This window comes from Ostrea edulis, chromosome 3 (assembly GCF_947568905.1).
Source record: "Ostrea edulis chromosome 3, xbOstEdul1.1, whole genome shotgun sequence".
In the NCBI taxonomy this organism is placed as follows: domain Eukaryota; kingdom Metazoa; phylum Mollusca; class Bivalvia; order Ostreida; family Ostreidae; genus Ostrea; species Ostrea edulis.
In genome coordinates this window covers 83,524,391-83,544,814 of record NC_079166.1, presented here as the reverse complement: position 1 = coordinate 83,544,814, position 20,424 = coordinate 83,524,391, and the positions used below count along the sequence as shown (strand labels likewise).

The following is a 20,424-nucleotide window of genomic DNA, read 5'->3' as shown; positions in this document are numbered from 1 at the left end:
GTGGAACTTACGGCATCCCGATTACGTTTTATCCTTGCGCTACCCCAAATGGTTGCTGAAACAGATGTTCCTATGCTCTTGACATGCCAAACTTCGTCCCGTATACACACGAGGTAAATACTCGCATGTGTCTGCATGTGACGGTTGTTAAGTAGAAAGGGATAAGAAAGATAGTCCTACGCAGCGTGTTTACTGATATTGTACTGGCTGCCTTCGATTAACAACATCAATCCCATCAAACTGGATAATTGTCAATACTGGATTCAACTTCAAGGACATAGCTTTTCCCAAATATTTGTTACCATAAGAACAAGGCAATTGGTTAATCTTTCCATCTCCCATACCTCCTTGCGCAATGCTGTGTCTTCTGTCGTCTTTCTACATAACATTCTCAAAACACTGTCAGCACTCCAACAGTACATCTCTCCTGGGCTACTGATGATACAAATCTCTGATCCTGAATCACGAGTTACCAAGCTCATTTAACGCAGGCTTCATAGGGTTACAACCTATTTGAATGACCTCGCAAGAGGGATCAAAATGTTGTCGTGAACGAATACATTGAGGTTGCAAGAATGTTACGAAAGCTGTATTCATGTACACTACAACGCTTGTGTGTTTGGGATACTTTTGTACATTTTGACATAGAAGTGTCTATATGAATTATGAGTGTTTATCATATGTACCTGAATATACAATAAAAAAGTCTGGGGTTATCGACTTCACTGTACTTTCAGAGAACATTGAAAATTAATGTTACACAAGCTATCTTACAACACTGTTTCAAGCAAGCAGTTCTGGACACCAGTCAGTTATGGACAACAGTCAACCCGCTTTTCGTAGGATTAAGTTGTTAGTTTGTCGTTAAACTCTTTAATGAATAAAATATCCAAATATGAAGCAGATGTGCAAGACTCAGAGGTGTGTTGTTTTTATTTCGAGTTTACTGGATTATTTCGAATCGACATTTAAAAGAAACTGAGTATACTAGATAAAATTTTGCACAAAATTGGTAACGTATAAGTACCGTATAAGTTTTGCATTATGACCCCTGAGTCGAGGCCTCTGCTGGTGGAATGTTAGTCCCCGAGGGTCTCTACAGCCCAGTAGCTAAGTATTCGTTACTAGCTTGAAAATACGGATGCATATTTAATTGTTGGGATAAAATTTAGAAATTCATTTCAAAATTAAGGATTATATCTCCCTCATACATAGGTCTGATCCTTGGACGAATTTGGCTCCAGTTTTTTTGGCACTTTAGTTTTCCTTTTAGCTCTTACAAGTTTTTTTGTCATATCGAATTTCCAAAATTTCGGCTTGAGCATCACTGAGGAGACATTATTTGTCGAAATGCGCATTTGGTGCACAAAATTGGTACTGTATAAGTTTTTCATTTATGTGTCGGGGTTGAAGACACAGTGGATATTTTTCTCAGATATGTTTTGAATAAATTGTGCCTCATACGATATGAATTTGAAAACTGAGACAGGCTGCTGACAAATAAGTTACTGTTACAGTGTTGTCAACAGTGTTTTATAAAATCAGCATTTCGTTAATATCATGGTCGATATAATGATCTAATCTGTAAATATGATAAGTCATCACGTCGACTGCTGTCTTACGTGCTTCTTACCAATTGCTAGGTCGTTATTTACATTCTGGTTTGGACTGTGAATTACTCCATTTACCAGATTCAGATATGGGCTCCACGGTAGTCAAAAAGGGATACTTACTCCTCTTACGCACTTGACAACACTTCGGATTTCAGATATTCGTGTTTGCTCTATTCTGAATTTGCATGATGAAAGATATATGTACTTTAGCACTGTTCCTACCTCTGTGGAGCCGTAGAGTGGCAGGACTATTGCCAAAGACCATTTTAAACCGAAAATGATCCATCAATAAATCTGCATTGATAGATAAAACACTCAGGAAAACTGATGATGAATTTTACACATTTTATTGATACAGATACAGATAAATATAGTTACAATCAAAGCAGCATATCATTTTCAAATTAAAAGCGGGTAAAAAGTAGCATTCCTTTGTAACGTCATCAAACTAATTTTCTGTACAAATTAGACTGAAAACCCATCGCAGTGCGGTACTCTCCCACATCATACAATATATATCAATGTGTAGCAATGGCGTTGTTAGCAAAATAACGTCTTTTATGCAGCAGTTGTATTATACAATACCCCATTGAGGTCACAAACATACAAGGTGAAGATAACGAACAGTGATCAATCTCATAACTCCTATAAGCAATACATAGTTGGGCAAACACGGACGTCTGGACACAACATATATTATTATATTGTGATGTTGCCAGAATTATTTAAATTATACAGGGCAGTGGCAAAAATAGTTTGTCAATGATTTTACATCTTGCTTTGTACAATGCTATTAAAGGATATCTTCAATAGAAATGCAGCCAAGTCAGATGATACTTTTTGCTATTGATTGCAGTTATGGACATGCGGGGGGGGGGGGGGGGGGGACTTAAGTCTTCGAAAAACAGTGGTAACTGATGAATGTATGGCTGTCATAGTTCTGTTAAACTTTCCGTGAATTGATTTCTATTTGAAATATTCACACCTACTAGGCAATTGAATTCACGAGATTACAAGAGAAATGATATAAAACTACAGAAAGAAAACCTGAGTCTTTTAAAGTTGCCCACAACGAAACGAGCAAAGATAAAAGGGGGCGAATATTTCCCTGTTTACAGTACAGGTTGAATAAATGACAACTAAAAGAATGGTTTCCAAGTCATCTCGTGAAAATTCCCACCAGCGACAGGAAAAAAATATTAAATTAAATTTCTAACAGCAATAATTCCTTTATCAGTAAACATGAACAGATGCAATAAAGCGTTACACTGGAAAGCGAACTAGAATATTCAAACGATTCCCATAATCTAGTTACTATAGTAGGGATACAGAATCACTACATCTTTAATATTCAAATAGAACATAAAATACAGCGGACACAATCAGTTACATATACTCGGATGAAGTTTAGAATTATATGTACACTCTTGCTTAGTTAGAACCATTTCGGTTTTTAAAAGTTACACATACTATTTGACGATATTGATCCTCCATGTGCTTTTTGCTATTTTGTTTGACCAGGAATTGTGTGTGGAAATGATAGTTTTAATTTTTTAATCAGAATATTTGTGGATATTATGCAGTTTGCTTTTGTTCAGGATATATGTGGATGTGGTACATTTTTTTATCTGTCTGTGTATGTATCATAATAAAAAAGAACTCACTGAGTGAGTATATATTATTGAGGAACTTGGTGTGTGCGCGTCGAGGTATTAGTCGCGCTGGTAACTTTCTTACAGTGCTGACTTGAACACCTCTGGTTCTGTGGTGCCTGTAAGTGCCTCCGGAGGTAAATTCGAATCTAAAATTATACTTGGTTTAAATGAAGTGTTATAAATGTTTGTAGAAGGAGAAAATATTTTTACTGCTTTAGAATGATAATGTCGTTGGATCCTTTAGTTTCTGTATATGCGCATCGAGTCTGTGGGGACGACCACCAAGTTATTTACGATTTTGAAGAATGTTAGTCGTTGTATTCGCCTTTTTGGCGTCCACTGAAGTTGTCTCATCATCTCGGTGACACTACTCCTGCGCCTGTAGTCGTTCATAACAAAGCGGGCTGCTCGTCTCTGGATACTCTCGATCTTATCTGTATCTTTTTTGTAGATCCCAAACAATAATGACATAGTCTAAGATAGATCTTACAACCGAGATATATGCAATTTCATTAAAATTCCGACCACTGTTCTGTAAATTCCGTGTATGAATCCCAGAATGATGTTTGCTCGATTACATATCTTGTTGATGTGGGTGGTCCATTTGAGATCTTCATTGATTTGTACACCGAATTATGGGTTGTTTTGTACCTGCTTTAATATATGGTTAAGAGAGTATAGGTAAATTGATGGTGTGTTACTCCTGTGAATACTCATTAAGTAGCACTTGGTTGCGTTGAATTTCATACCCCATTATCTTGCCAAATGTTCTAATGATACAATATCTTCCTGAAGTTGTATGTGGTCTGAGTGACTGTTGATCTCTCGGTGTAGCAGGCAGTCATCTGTGAAAAGGCGTACTTCTGATGAAACACTGCGTGGTACGTCGTTGCGATGGTACAGGAATAACAACGGTCCGAGCAATGTGTCGTGTGATACCACGGAATCAACTGTGCATTTGTAAGACATATCACCTTCGACTACATCTTTCTGATGACGATTCGTCAAATAAATGATATCAACCTCAAGATGCTACCTTTTATCCCAAAATTGTTAAGCTTATGCAATAGCTGACAGTTTGGCACAGTGTCAAATGCTTTGCTAAAGTAAAGTATCACCAGGTCAACTTGTGTTCTCTGGTCGAATCTACGCATGATGTCCGCCATTGTGATAATAAGTTGACTCTTGCATGAATGACCACTTCTGAATCCGTGTTGTAACTTGCTCAGTATATAATGTTTCTCTAGATGTTTCTGAATGTGTCGGTATATGATGTGCTCTAAGGACTTACAGCACACACCCGTAAGTGACACTGACCTATAGTTGGCTGCCTTTATGCTTGTTGCCTTTTTTGAATATTGGTGTAATGTCTGCATTCTTCCAATCTTCAGGTAAGGTTCCTGTGCTGATACTGATGTTAAATATGTGCGTTATTGCTGGTGCTAGTTCTTTGAAGCATGCTTTTAGGATGGTGTTATGGATATTGTTCCATTCGCTGGCCTTGTTGAAATTTAAACTCCCCCAGAAGTTCTACCCCTTCCACAGTGATGTCTAATCTTCCTATCGATGGGTAGTTCTTTTGACTTTGATCAGGACATGTGTGGATGTGAAGTATTTTGGGGATCAGAATAAGTATGGATATGATACATATTTTGTTACTTTTGGTCAGAATATATGTGTATATGATATAGTTCGTTTTTGATCAGAATATATTTGGATAATATACAGTTTGCTTTTGATCAGAATATATGTTATGATACACTTTTTCCTTTTAATCAGGATATGCTTGGATATCATACAATGTATGGATCAGAATATCTGTGGATATCTTTTTTCTGATCAGGATGTATCTAGCTATCATGCATTTTTGTGGATCAGGGTATGTCTAGGTATGATACAGTTTTCTTTTTGATCAGAAAATGTGTGGATGTGATACAGTTTTCTTTTTGATAAGAACATGTGTGGGCATGATATGTTTTACTGACCAAAATCAGTTAAATATGCGAAGTGTACACAGCTGTAGGTGTTTTACAGATTAAAATTCAAAATTTTAAAAGTACAATTTTCACAGTGATAATGCTAGTTCCTACAATTTGGGATTTATTAGAATTATATCATTACGATGTAGGTCATTCATAAATGCAGAGTGAATACATTATATTCATATATGTTTTTTTTTAATCTTTATTTCGGATATATGGAAGTTTGATACTATATGCATGTCCGATAACATACAGTTAAGTGTATATTAATCATAATGTGTAATAACTTGGGAATCAAAGTCTACAATTGTTAAATGAATATTCAAACAACTCTCATTTCATAGTGCGCTTGTGAAACACGCATCTGTATTTGTTGTCATTCTGTCACTGCAAGTAGTATTGCGCTAAGACGTTCAAATATCACTCCTCCAAAGTCCAATCAAGTCACGCCTGTTGATTTCGTGAACTGGTTCAGCCAGAATATGGTTTGGACATGTTCTGTTTTTTCCGAATTCTAATACTTTCTGCTCTAACAAAAACATCTTATCATCAACACCATCAATTGCCACATCCATACAAGAGTATCCCATGCCATATCTAACTTGCTCATGGAAAGTCTTTGTTATTTCGGCGACACACTTTTCAACCTCATCTCTTATCTCTACGACTTTTGTGATTTGTAGAGACGTTTCCTTGCCTGGTGTAAATACTTGCAACAAAATCGATGTTTTGTTAACAGCAATAACAACGCAATGACTCTCATCGCGCGTCTGATAAAATGCTGCATTTTTACAAAACATTTTTTGATCGAGCGTTTCCCACTTCTTTAGACAATTAACAACGAGGCGGAAGAAGAAGAAATGAGGCAAATAAGTTTTGAAATGGAAAATTAGAACAGATGTTTTGTGTCCGCTGTTGATTACGTCTACAAATCTCGGTGAGAAGTCCACTCTGTTCATGCATGGGACGTAGTACATATATCTATTAGTTTCTGAATCCGTCAGTTTTTGGGTTATTAATCCAAGTTTCTGCATGTATTGTAGAATGTCAACTTGATGCTGAACGTATGAAGGGTCGTTGGAATCGCGCCAGATTTTTAGAAGGGCCGATTCAGGAACTCTCCCTGTTTCCATCCATGTGTCACATGCCTTTGTAGTGACTGGCACGTGCTTTCGATCGGTGATGATGTGTTTAAACCCGTCAACAAACCATTGGACATTGATTATAATCGTATCCTTCAATTTCTCATCTACAAAATATATAATATGTCCAATCTCCTGAAAAAATCGAAGCATATCGTCCATGTCCTCCTCAGTTGAAAATTTCAGCTCTTCCATTGTTCGCAATGCATCTCTATTCAGAATTCTATCTCCATTCTTTTTCTTTATGATAATAATTCCGGCAAATTTTACCCAATTTAAAGGAATTTCTTCTCCCCACTGAGGCAGCTGCATGACGGTTTCGACCACGCATTTTTTTATTTTTTCTATAGCTTTCTTCTGCTGATCGTTTAAAGGTCTTGGTGGACATTCGACTTCAAAATATCTGTCGGACGATAAGAGATCCGACAAGGCGAGTCCTTTAGGCAATGCATTCGTCAACTCCCAGAAAAAATCTGGTGTCTGTTTTCTCTGTAAACAAAAGGATAATGTAAATTTCCCAATGGTGTCGGCAAAGCTGTAAAATCAAATGATTACAAACCAAAATAAGATTTAAATTCGCATTCACATTAAACCTAAGTGGAATCCTTTTTCGAACTTTAAGATAGGGTAAACAACCTCATGGATGTTTACAATTACATATACTTCCCAACTTGTTTTTTCTTAGCACTGTCTATTTGAGAAAATAGTTGGGGGATTTACATGTAATTCTATTCATGAAACAGAGTGTTTAATTAGGTGATGTATTTAGAATACTACGTGTATGCAATATGTGACACATAACCAGGCATAAAATGCAAAACATATTTTAAAATTATGATATATAGGTTCGATTGTGTATGTGTAAATGTCAGCAATTTTTGCCTAATTTTTTTTGTTTTGTCATTGTGTTTAATGTTAGAATAATTATATTTACTACATGCATTAGCACGCAGTAGAATTGTGCATTCTGGAACTGTTTATTTTTATCGATTCCGTGTTTAGTGTTTATTTACGCATTGTCGAGCATGTGCATTGAAATAACGTACAGATATCGTAACATACAACGTGCGATATCCATTTTTGGTTTTTTCTTTTGTTTACATTAGTCATAACTTCCTAGCAGTTTGGTCAGAGAGAGAACAAAGTAATTTGATGTCTGATTATATGAGTTTATTGTTAATGAATGATTTTCTGCACCAGATTAGATATTAGGCCTCCATATTCTGTAGTATCGTGTGGTTTACACATGGCGCGCATTGTGTGACGTGTATGTTTAATCGTGCATGAAATTTGCTGTACTTAGTCATATACCTTTGTGCATCTATTTTGCAAACGTTTTACTATGATCTAACTAATTAATGAACATATTATAATACACAAATACTGAAGTATTGAGCATCAAGCCTATGCAGATAATTTGGATTGTTTACAAATTAGAGTTATCTCCCATTGTCCAATTTATGCACGAGTTGAAGCGTAAATGTACTTGAAGAATTTAGTATGAAAATATGCAGTTTTTTCTAAGTCATGTTAATTAATTGAATGTGAATGTCATTTTTCTAGTCAATATTATTCTAAGTGTTCATAACTTTACTAGTCAAGTGTAATGATTTGTCACTTTATTTTGTCTCATAACAATGTGTATACATTATGCATCATTTGTATGTTTCAGTTCTTACGTTGATGAATAAACGACAACGCTTCATCATCAGTCTTTGAAATTCATTGATAAACTGACCAGGGCTGCTACAGTATGCATTATGTTACATTCTTACATTTCTCCAATTATCAAATTATAATAATAATAATTTACTATCTTTTTCAATGTTCTCTTTATGCATTTAAATAGCTATAATGTATACTAAGTAAAGAAATACACCTCGTTCGATAGCAGACAAATTATTTTTCTGTTAATTAGGGAAAATATTTTGTTAAAAAAATCGTTAAATCGACCACCATTTGCAGCCTAACATGTCGTTATGTAAGTCTTCTGATTTTGTTTCACACGTATGTCCGAAAAATTCTTCTTTGCTCATTTGTTTGTTTTACATCTCATTCAATATTTCAATTTACACGTGTAGAAACACATCTAGGGTAAGGTGACTTTGACCTAAGGATGGCGCTTACGAGAGTAACAGTGAATGCTTCTCCATCATGACAACCCTATAGTAATACGGGCCCTCTGTTTCAAAGTCAGATCCTTCCGTTTTACTTACAATGTCAGGCCCTTGTTGACAGAACATTCACTACTTGTTTAACTGTCGTATGTTGCACTCAGCGTAAGGGTCGGGAAAAACATGCACCTCCTGGTTATAACGTGAACGCTCTAAATGACGTTAGAATATGCTTATCTGGTAGTGTGACATCAGGAATGTAACAAGAGGCACATGGACCACAAACTTCAGGGATGTAACAAGAGGAACATGGACCGCGAACCTAATGTGAGTAAATTTACCGTGTTGTTACTCAGAATATTTTAAACTGATATTTATCCTTTTAAATCCCATAACAAATATTGCCCTCAAATCATAACTCCAACACAACCCCATGAGATTATGGCCTAACTAAACTTGAATACACGCAGATTGGGATGCTTCAATATCAGAATTACTAGCAGGTCCTTGCTTTCTGAAGGAGGAGATTTATGAATGAGTCTAAGACCCCCCTTTTATATCAATGTAGTATGCAAATTTAGTACTAGATTTTATCTTCACCTTATCCTCAGGGTCAATAAAAACAACTTGAATTCATGTAAGTTGGGAAGGTCTGCTTAATGATACGATTTAGTGTGGTCTTGGTACTTTTTAACATAGATAGTGAGTATTAATATGAAAATTTCAAAGATTATATGTATTTCAATGTCAACTTTGTATCTCCTCATTGAGACCCCATCCTAACGGTCCCCTCCCTCGAACTTCCATCTGTAGTGCATGGGATCCTTGTTTATTAACAATGACTGATCACTGACTAGCAAGTCATCAACATTTTTAAAGGTTTTCCTCAAACATCATGATGTAAAGATTTAGTCCCCTATTGAGGCCCAGAGGAGCTACGATTTGCACAAACTTGATTATACACTACCGACAGATGGTACACTCCCTTTTCTATTGCGGATGAACAGTGAAGGAACGTACGGTGAACGAATGCAAAGCGAACGTTGAGCGAATTATGTGTGAACCTTGAACGCAACTTGGTAAATGGTTGATGAACGCTGAATGGTGAGCGAATGCAAATCACGAGCTGAGTGCAAACGCCAGCGCAAAATGAAAGGTGGGCGAGCGCTGAACGCACGGCGAATGCACGATGAACGATTTATTCTGATTATCTTTGATATTTTCCCTACATCGTACTTATTTCATAATTAGGTATGAAACGAGATATTTATTTGTCAGCGATGAATAAATTTTGCAGTGCCAATATCACTTAAATGCATAAAAAGCTACAACCATACATTTTTGTGAACACTCCCCAAAACAAATAAATAAAAATACATGTGTAGCCGTGTGAAAATTTTGTAAATAACTTTTAAGTTTTATGATTAAAAAGAATTGAATTTGCAATTGATAAGATTGTATAATAAAGTTCTACTAGAAACTTATGCCAAAACAATGGCAAGCAGCTTTGATTTTATTTAATTTCCAATTTGATGTAATTAGTATTTTCCCGCCAAAAGTTTGGTGAGCGTTTGGCGCCTCTTATAGTCATGTGACTTGAGACCAGGGTTGGATTTTTTCATATTGTCCAGTGGGTTTGAAGTGTACAGACGTTTGAGTTTTAGTTATAGTTGGAGCTATTTTGCCATCGTGGTATGTCTGGTTTTTCTTTGTTTTTATGGAAGCAATAGCATCGCAGTTCGCGCTCTTAATTATATTGCTAATATCTAATAAAGTGCATGTTTAATTTTTATTGCAGTTGCACCAAAGAAGCTTTGAAATGTAGTTTACAGCTTTACTTTTGATAAAGATCAAGCCTAAAGTCCATAACTTTGGTAAGTTATACTATTTAGACTGTTTAAGCAATATAAAAGTCAACTAAAGCAATAATATAAATATTTTGTTTTTAATCTTATTTTTCTCACTTATTAAATATAAATAAGTTCGGTGGATCATTTTTATAAAAGTGTGATTAAAGTGCTTGAATATCATTTGATATAACTTTATGCTAAGTTTCAAATGATACAATATATGTATATATAACATGTATAAAATGTATATATGTATTTGACGTGAGGTACATTTTCATGTCATTTTGATATGCGGCTTTCTGTTTGTTACAGGGCATTTCAATTTATACTATTTGAATGAAATATAAACACGAACTTTTAACAAGGATTTACGCTGTTGTTGTAATTCTATCAACGCATCGTGAGTTACACATGTAATGTCGTGAGAAATACAATGCATCTGTACATGTATGTACCGGTACATGAACAAAGCGTAATTATGTAGTCATGTTTCGTACGAGATAAATGTTTCTTCTAACGCTGTTGAACATTTCCAGCCTTGCGAAATTAAAGTTTATAGAATATGTTAATGAGAAAAGTAATGAACGGATGATTCAAAAAGTTGTTTAGCATCTTTAACAACGATTATTCGTAATTGGTCGCTTCAATTGTTGAGATTTGACGCCTTGTCATTATCTGCTGACTTTTTATAACATTTTATACATGTACATGTAATTAAGCTATGTAAGATGATATTATTCGAAAGACCAATTTTAATCAATTTAATTACTTTATACTTTTATGTACTTTCTTTTTTTAATCACGAATGTAGGTTGATTATAATTGTCATTTTGTTTCTATTGAATTGCTTTATAGGTAAGTTCGTTTCATAAAAAGGGGGCGCAGCCAATTGAATCTGCATATAAGATTAACGGAACAATTACATTGTCAAAGAAACCCGCTCCGCCCCAATGCCATTTCAATGATGAATCAATGAATTGTACAAGATGAAGTAGCTGTAAATTCCCCATCTCACTATATTTGCATTGAAGAGTTGCCTCGATTTTTATTGACATATATTTCAGTTTGGTGTTATAAAGGTGTATATGAAAGATAAATATACAGAATAGAGATCAATATCAAAACTTCTATAAAAATTACAAAAATAGATACATAAAAAATAAATATACATAATTGGTCGATTTGAACACTGTTAAGAAAGCACCCCCTGAAAGAATATAAATAAAGAAAAGAAAGAAAAAAAACCTCACACGCAATCACACTTAACATAAAGTGTACAAAACACAGATTGACCTCTATTAATGATATATATGTATTTAATTTGTAAGGATAATCCATTCAGGTAAATGCAAATCATTATAAATGAGAAGGTTTAAAAGTTCTCATGTTTGAAACAACTGCTATCTGACCAATCACGCAACAAGGCTTCTGAGACCGTTGCTGACACAGAATGGATTGGAGTTTTCCTTCAATTTCCACAGTTAAAAGATACATTGTATTTCTGATGTAATAAAAAGCTGAAGATAATGAATAATTATCAATCCCACAACTCCTACCCGGACCACACAATTAATTTAAGAGCTGGGTAAACATGGACCCCCTGGATATACCAGAGGTGGGATCAGATGCCTAATAATAGAGGAATGAACATCCCATGTAGACCGGTCACACCTGCCATGAACACCGCATCGCCATCAGGCAAATCTACAGTCAGCATCAGTATATTAAGAACCGCCCAACAACAGATATGAAACATGTATCTATTTGTAAACTTTGATTCCCGATTATGGCCCCATCCTACTCCGGGTCCATGATTTTAGGAAAATTAGATTTGCACTATGTCAGGAACCTCTCATGTAAATGTGTACTTTCTTAGCCCAGTGGTACTTGAGAAGAAAATTTTAAAATATGTTCCCTATATATTTGTATGTAAAACTTTGATTCCTTATTGCAGCCTCATACTACCCCCAAGGGCATGGCTTTAACAAACTTAAACCTGCACTATGTCAGGAAGTTGTCATGTAAATGTCTAATTTCCTGACCCAACGGTTCTTGGGAAGAAAATTTTAAAGATGTTCTCTATATATTTATACGTAAAACTTTGATTCCCTATTGTGGTCCCTTCGTACCCCCGGGTGTCATGGTTTTCCCAAACTTGAATCTGCACTACGTCAGAAAGCTTTCAAGTAAATTTGTACTTTCCTAGCTCAGTTGTTCTTGAAAAGAACATTTTCAAAGGTGTTATATATATAATTGTATATAAATTTTGATCCTATAATATGGCCCCTTTCTACACCCAAGACTCGCGAACTTAGCAAACTTGAATCTCAACTATGACAAGAAGCTTTCATGTACATTTCAGCTTTTCCGACTCAGTGGTTCTTGAGAAGATTTTAAATGACCCCACCCTATTTTCACATTTTGGGAAAGCATCTCCTCTTTGAAGGGGGCATATCCCTTCTATTGAAGCAACTTGAATCTCATTCACCCAAGGATGATTTGTATTAAATTTGGTTGGAATTGACTAAGTGTGTACTTGAGAAGATGTTGAAAGTATGAAAAGTTTACAGACGGTCGAGTAGATAGACGACGGACAACGGACGATCAGAGCTAAAATGTTGATATCCTAATATGGCCCTACCCTACCCTACCTTCGGTTGTTTTGATTTGAACAGTTCAAATAAGACCCCTTGACCCGTTTACGTATATCGCTACACTTGTGTAGCGATAAACGCGAATTGATAAAAGGATCTAATTCTAATTAGATTTGAACAGTTCAAATAAGACCCCTTGACCCGTTTACGTATATCGCTACACTTGTGTAGCGATAAACGCGAATTGATAAAAGGATCTAATTCTAATTAGATTGCATTAGTAATGGGCGATACTTTCCGAACACCCAACTAAACAGGCAATCTTGAGAGGAGATTTTGTTCTAAGGATTGCATTGAAATAGCTTTTTCTACTGCTATCAGCAGCTATTTCGTTTACACTAAACTGAACTACTCCAAAGTGCACCATATGAAAAGTTGTCATTATCGTATTTCAAATTTTCTGACAACTATCAAAACTGACTTGTCTTGAAATTTTAAAATGAATTACAATAGACAGTGATACAAAATTAATGTCTTTGATTTAATTCATTCTTTAAATTTTACTCCAGTATTTTCGAACACAATCTTGATTGTTGTTTTGTTTTTTATTGTTGTTTTTATGGGTTGAGGGTGGGGGTAGGGGTGTGTATGCCATATGACCAAACATTGTGCGTGTTTTAGTATAATAACATTCTAATTATATATGTATGTATGCAAGGTGAAGATAACGAACAGTGATCAATCTCATAACTCCTACAAGCAATACAAAACAAATACTTGGGCAAACACGGACCCCTGAACACACCAGAGGTGGGATCAGGTGCCTAGGAGGAGTAAGCATCCCCTGTTGACCGGTCACACCCGCCGTGAGCCCCATATCCTGATCAGGTAAACGGAGTTATCCGCAGTCAAATCAGTGTGCCAAGAACGGCTTAACAATCGGTATGAAACACGTCAGACAATATTTGACCCAATGCGAAGTTGTATTGTGTAAAAAGATAACGAAATGAAATAGAACTTGCTGAACATTTCGGACTCATTCAAGTTTTTTTTTTTTTATTAAGAACGCATTGTCTACGAATTTATTAGAAAACCTTTATAAATGCACATACATATCATTAATTTACGATTTACCTTAACTGGAACTTTCAACACTTGATAAAAATAAAGATCAGGCCATTAATAAAACAATATAATGATGTATTATCTGTTAAGTTACCGAACCAGTCTCATCTTTGTGTGAAGCGATGGGTATCACAAAAACATTGCTAAAACAATATAATGATGTATTATCTGTTAAGTTACCGAATCAGCCTCATCTTTGTGTGAAGCGATGAGAATCACTGGAACATCATTCTCTCTCTCTGTTTCTCTACCACGGATTCGCCTTTTTCCGACATCGCAGTAAGTTTTTATGCACTGAAGCCAAAATACGTTGTAGTCTAAAAAGAAAAATATTGAAAATTTTAATGTTTGACCACTAAATCATTTTTTTCAAACAATGGATATGCAAAGCCAAGCATTGATATTTTCGATGATCATATAACACTACTACACTAACCACGTCTATGTCGTGGTTAATATACACGGAAATATGTCAAGATAACAAACACTGATCAATCAAACCGGAACTTGGAGACATGATGTATCATTGCAATACAGACAAGAGGTCCACAGGCCTAACTGGTCGCCAAAGTACTAAAAGCATCATTGGTCCCAAGGGCTACGGAATCTAAAAAAATTTTATTCTGAAAATCTAAACCAAATTATAATATTCAGCGAATGTATCAAACGAGATGTCTCCTTAAAACTTAAATATCTGGAAACTGCTTATACACAAGAGGTCATGCTATCTACAATTTGGTAAATGTCTTCCTTCTCTAATTCACTATGCATTTACTTTGCATTAAATATATCAGATTTTAGAGAGAATTTGTTCAAATTGATCAAATTGTGTTTTTTTTATCCGCCCCTCAGGTCTCGGTGGTACATGAGTCCTAAAATGTACAAAATATGTCCCTAAGATGCTTCATACCAGATTTGAAAAGATTTAGATGGTAGTTATCAACAAGGAGTTACAAATGATCAGTTTCTCATATATGTACCTTTGACCAATGACCATTTTGGCCCCACCCTGTTGACTCGTCCACCACAGTAATTTTCGTAATTCCAATTTCAAAACAATTGCCTAAGATTAACTTGATAGCTTCTTGATATTATCAAACAGAAGTAATTTTCATCTAAATGTACAGTGCCTAATTACATTTAATTATAATTGCTGAATAATTACATAATTAGAAAACGATTAGTGACACCATGGAACAAGTATACCGCTAACAGTACAATATACTCCCGCTGGACAATGAAAATTAACCTGGAATCATATTGTGCACTCTGAATTGATACAATACATATTCTGAATAAAAAAGCCTTAAATTTGGCCACGGTGCACCAGTTCATCTGATATGTGAACTGATTATGTATTTCTCTGAGAGGGAGGTTGTTACAAAATGTCAGTGCACTATCTGTTTCTGATGATACGTCCAGGAAACTATTTGATCTAATTTTAGCCCTAAAGTAGGTCTTGGTGCACCAATTAAGTTGAAATGTAAACTGATTATGTATTTCACTGAGAGTGAAATTCTGATACTATTTCATAGTAATACTTGTAACCATACTGAAAAAAAATTCTGGAAAACTGTTTAACCTAGCCTACCCCAAAAGTAGATCACAATGCACCAATCGAGCTGAAATGCTAACTGCACTTGTATCCCTTCGATAGGAAGTCTTTGACTAAATATTAAAGAAATATCAATATCCATAATGAGAAAAGTCCCGGCAACTTTTTGACCTATTTTAGCTCAACAGTAGGTCAAGGATGGACCAATCTAGCTGAAATCCAAACTGAACTATTACATTGTATTCCTCCGATAGGAAGCATTTGGCTAAATATCACACTGGGAAATTGGTTGATCTATTTTTAGCCCAAAGGTAGGTCATAATGAACCAACGCAGCTGAATTACAAACTGAACTTATATTTCTCCATGAGAAAGCCTCTGGCTAAATATGAGAACAATATCTGTATTTATAATGAAAACAAGTTTGGAAAACTGTGTGGCCTATTTTAGCGAAAAGTAGGTAAAGGAAACACTAATCCAACTGAAATGTAAACTGAACTGCGAGGGAGCTGGTGATTAAATATCAACGCAATATCTGTGTCCGTAATGGAAAAAGCCCGGAAAACTGTTTGACCTACTTTTAGTCCTAATGTAGATCACAGACGGACGAGTCAATCCAGCTGAAATACAAACTGAACTTGTATTTCTCTGAGAGGATGCGTATGTGTAAATTTCAGGGCAATATGTGTATCTGTAACGGAAAAAAAACTCCGATAAACTGTTTGATCTCCATATTGTCCTCAACTATGAATCAATCCAACTAAATCGCAAACTCACTCTTACAATTCTTGAGGGAGATATTGTGACCAAATTTCAGATACTGAAAACGTCCGGCAAACATGACCTCGGACGAACGGACAGTCAACCAGCCAGTCTGCCAGCCAGTCAGCCGCACGGACAGAGCAATGCCATGATACGGACGTATAAAAATTACAACTAGTTGAACAATCTCCGATTTCCTCATCGAAGGATAATGACCTCCAAAATATTTCTGAAAGTATCAACGGCGATATTGGTGTTATTTGTATATAACGGATGGAACTGGGCTACACACCCGGAAGTAGAGAGGGGAGAATAAACTCCAGACACACCTACGTTACTTGATGTACTTATTCCTCCCGTCCCCGAACATCACGACTGCCCGGCATGTTTATCCAACCCTGTCTGGCAGAAAACCGTAGACCGGCTAAAAACAGAAAAACCATAGGCAAGAAGTTTTGGAACATGTGCCATCGCGGAATATGGCAGGACAGCAGCTACATAGAGCGTAATCCGCGCCATCAATATGGATATCAGATGAGAGAGGTTTCTCGGGCAGTCAAATGGAACAAGGAGGAAACTAATATTAAACTGCGTCGTCCGCCAAGTCCGGGGTCCTGTAAACCTTCTCTACATGGAACATAGTTGGCAGTTATTGAATTGTAAATAGACAGTATATATTTATACATGTAATATACAGGGCTCTATGAATATTAAATCTAAAATTTAAAAAAATCGCAAATCTCTGATAGGTAATGTCCTAAAAAATATTCATCATATGTATTTATAAATCGTTGTTTATAGAAAACAATGTGATAACCTGAGACACTTCCTGTGTATATGAAAAGTATAAACAGCAGCCCGATGAAGGTTGAAGATAACGAACAATGGTAATCTCAAAAGTCCTATCAGTAAAATAAAATATATAGTTGGGCAAACACAGATCCCTGACACACCGGGGATGTGATCAGGTGACAAGATCATTTGTCGGGTAGAATCCGAGTAAATAACAACGACCATGGATAAGCTCATCCCACATCCAGTGATCCGTGAATGCCAGTAATCTGCCTCAATTTAAAAACTGATCATACCAAGAACAACCTCTTGCGTGTCGAATCAGTTGAAGGATATAAACACCATATACTGATGATAATGGAATATTGCTATGAAATATTGGAAGTGGAATACTATATATCAAGTTTGGTCCCACCTTAAAGTCAGAACCTCTACCCCGGGATCATAACATTTACCGTTATGGTAGAGGCCTTCCTACTTTAAATTACTATGCATTTAGTTTTTTTTACACATAGATTGCCCATGTTGCAGAGAAAATGTTTGAACATTTGTCAAATTTTGCCCCGTCCCGAAGATCCCATGGTGCAGGAGTCCTAAAACTTAAAACCCTATGTCCCAAAGGTGCTTTAAACCATATATTTGGTCCCACCCTGTGACCAGAATTTCTATCCCTGGGACCAAGAAAATTACAATTTTGGTAAAGGGCTATCTGCTCATTGTAAACATCCATTTACTTTCAATTTAGTCTCAAAAGTAATAAAGATATTTTACACATAAATATTTTATTCACTAAACCGAGACAAAACCTCTCCCCTGGAGATAATAATAATACCATATTTATATAGTACCCTTTTATCACACTGTGTACGCTCAAAGGAGATCATGAAATTAACAAGTTTGGTAGAAGTCCGACTGCTCTACATCACTTTGCATTTAGTTTTTGTTTTACACATGTACAGTTGTAGAAAAGAAACGGAGTTGCAATAGGTCTCCTGAGTTTACGGCAGTAGGGCAAAAACGTAACTTGGAAACATATCGTTTCATTGAAATACAAAAAATGAATAAAGAATTTTGTAAACATATCTTTGTGAAAAAAAACCCTCCATGACCACTCATGGCATGTGACATTCAACTTAAACAAAAATGAAGCAGGGACTCAACATTTTATACCAGATGGCATTCTGAAAGTTTTGAAAGCATTTAATGAAATGATTCTGAAATGTTGCACACTGTGGGCGAACAGGGAAGGCTGTTAAATCCCAATGGCAAATATTAAAACTAACCAAAGTAACTGATTTTTGTTTTCAAAGTGCGATATGAAGGAGTACCCAGATCTGTCCAGTAGAGGAATATTGACCCAAAACTATGAACAAAATTGTGAACAGAAAGCATATACCACACTGTACATGTACAACTCAACTGCAAACTAAAAAAACCAGTCAACTTGATTTGAGAGTTTTCGTTCAATGCGTGATATAAAGAAGTACCATCATAGGTCCAGTTGTGAAATAAGGATCCAATTGGGTCGTGACGATCCTTGTTGTGCTCGTGAACTTTCTCTTCCAGATTTTTGGACATGTCAACGACTAACATATAGAACGCTCTTCTGGACAGGTAAACCTGATGACAGGCATAGTACGCCACTTGTCCCGCAAAATCTGTCATGCTTATCAGCTGTTTATCACTGTGGAATACTGAAGAGTTTCCTTTGTAATCTGAAATACAAGTTTCATTGAATGAGTGTATTCAAGGTATACTAATAGATACTTTCCAAACGATACATTTCGGAACACCGTGTACCGATACAAATAATGTAATGAAAAACAACATATTTGTAGAGAAATTCTTATTTCAATCCTTACAAATTAAAAGAAAAACAACAGCCTACTTTTCAGTGTGCCAGATTCTATTTCAAACAAATCCTCATGGACCTCCAGACCCACAGTTGTCTCCGTGGGTCGGTCTTCATCTGGTGTCTCTCTGTTCTGCATCTTTCTAAGAAGTGTTGTTTTTCCTGCGCCTGCGCATCCAACAAGCATACCTCTAGCACAGTACAGTTTCTTTCGTCCTTGTTCTTTACTACTTTTTACATATCTCCGTCTTGCACCAATGTCCCATTTTATTACCTCCTCAGGAACGTTTACTGAATAAAACAACATGAAGGTACAAAATCCCATTTCTAATGATACCCTGTGATCAATTGATAGTTCATTCCATAACCGACCCAAGGTAAAATTGAACAATCATTTATTTTTTTACACAGAATGGTAATTTCACTGTGATTTTAAGGAGGAATTACATCCTAAAAGGAGGTGATATGTGTGAGTGGTCAAGGTCAACCACTCTGTTTATGGATTTTAATCAAATTGTCACAAAAGAGAGATATATGCACTGACGAACCTACATATAACAGTTGATAGATATTGGGTAGAATGAGACAAAGAAAGAAATAATTATAAATTTAAATAGTTTTTATATAAATGTAAATGCAAACCACAAGAAACATTACATATATTTAGTTATTCTAAATCCCTCGGAGAATTCCATGAATTCATGTACCTCACTTCACGTTTTATTAATTTGATTATAATAAGATTCAACGTGTGAAGTGTCATTGTTAAATAAGAGTTACGTTAGATATATCACACAGATATATTTTGTTTACGTATATGAAATGGTGACCTATGTTCAATTACTCGAAAAGAATCAATATCTTTTACATCATTAGAAAATGTTTTTTTCTCACAGGAATCAATGTTTATTATCATGATTAGCGCAATTTTAAAAATGGGAACATATTACTTATGACTGTATGTATTTAATTAAGTTAAGGGGGTAAGAAAGTTTAATGGCAATGGCAAAAGCAACTAAACGTACACCATGCCTTAACGCAGAGCAGTTTAAACGCCACATCGTTTAAAACTGAAATTTAAACCAACCATCATTTACAATTTGTTCAGTGGTAGCAAACCACAGTGAAAAGTGTTTGGTTACTTTGATTTGATAAATTCTTATCATATACAAAAATCCAGCAGGTTTTATATTTTAGATAAAATTCAATAATTTGAAGTTTAGTATCAAATGTATAGACATGCATATTCCTTGTTATGGGAGCTTTATCAGAGTACATACTGTTAGAGCAGTCTATATTGAAACAGATGTTATGTAAGCGTGCATGTGGTGAGTGTAGTCTGTATTTAGACAGGGGTTATGTAAGAGTGTGTGTTGTGAGTGTAGCCTA

The 20,424-nt window shown here is 35.6% G+C and overlaps 1 protein-coding gene across 1 annotated transcript in view; it reads right to left on the bottom strand.

The window, feature by feature from the left end:
* Nucleotides 1–1,941: 1,941 nt before the first annotated feature.
* The window catches only part of LOC125673009 (uncharacterized), a 234,695-nt gene continuing 216,212 nt past the window's right edge, over nt 1,942–20,424 (bottom strand). Inside the window, exons 11-14 of the mRNA XM_056159224.1 lie at nt 19,072–19,326; nt 18,671–18,898; nt 14,256–14,392; nt 1,942–6,881 (exon numbers count right to left, since the gene is read on the bottom strand). Of these exons, the coding sequence (XP_056015199.1) occupies nt 5,664–6,881; nt 14,256–14,392; nt 18,671–18,898; nt 19,072–19,326 (1,838 nt within the window). The 3' untranslated portion in view covers nt 1,942–5,663. The remainder of the gene's footprint in view (nt 6,882–14,255; nt 14,393–18,670; nt 18,899–19,071; nt 19,327–20,424) is intronic.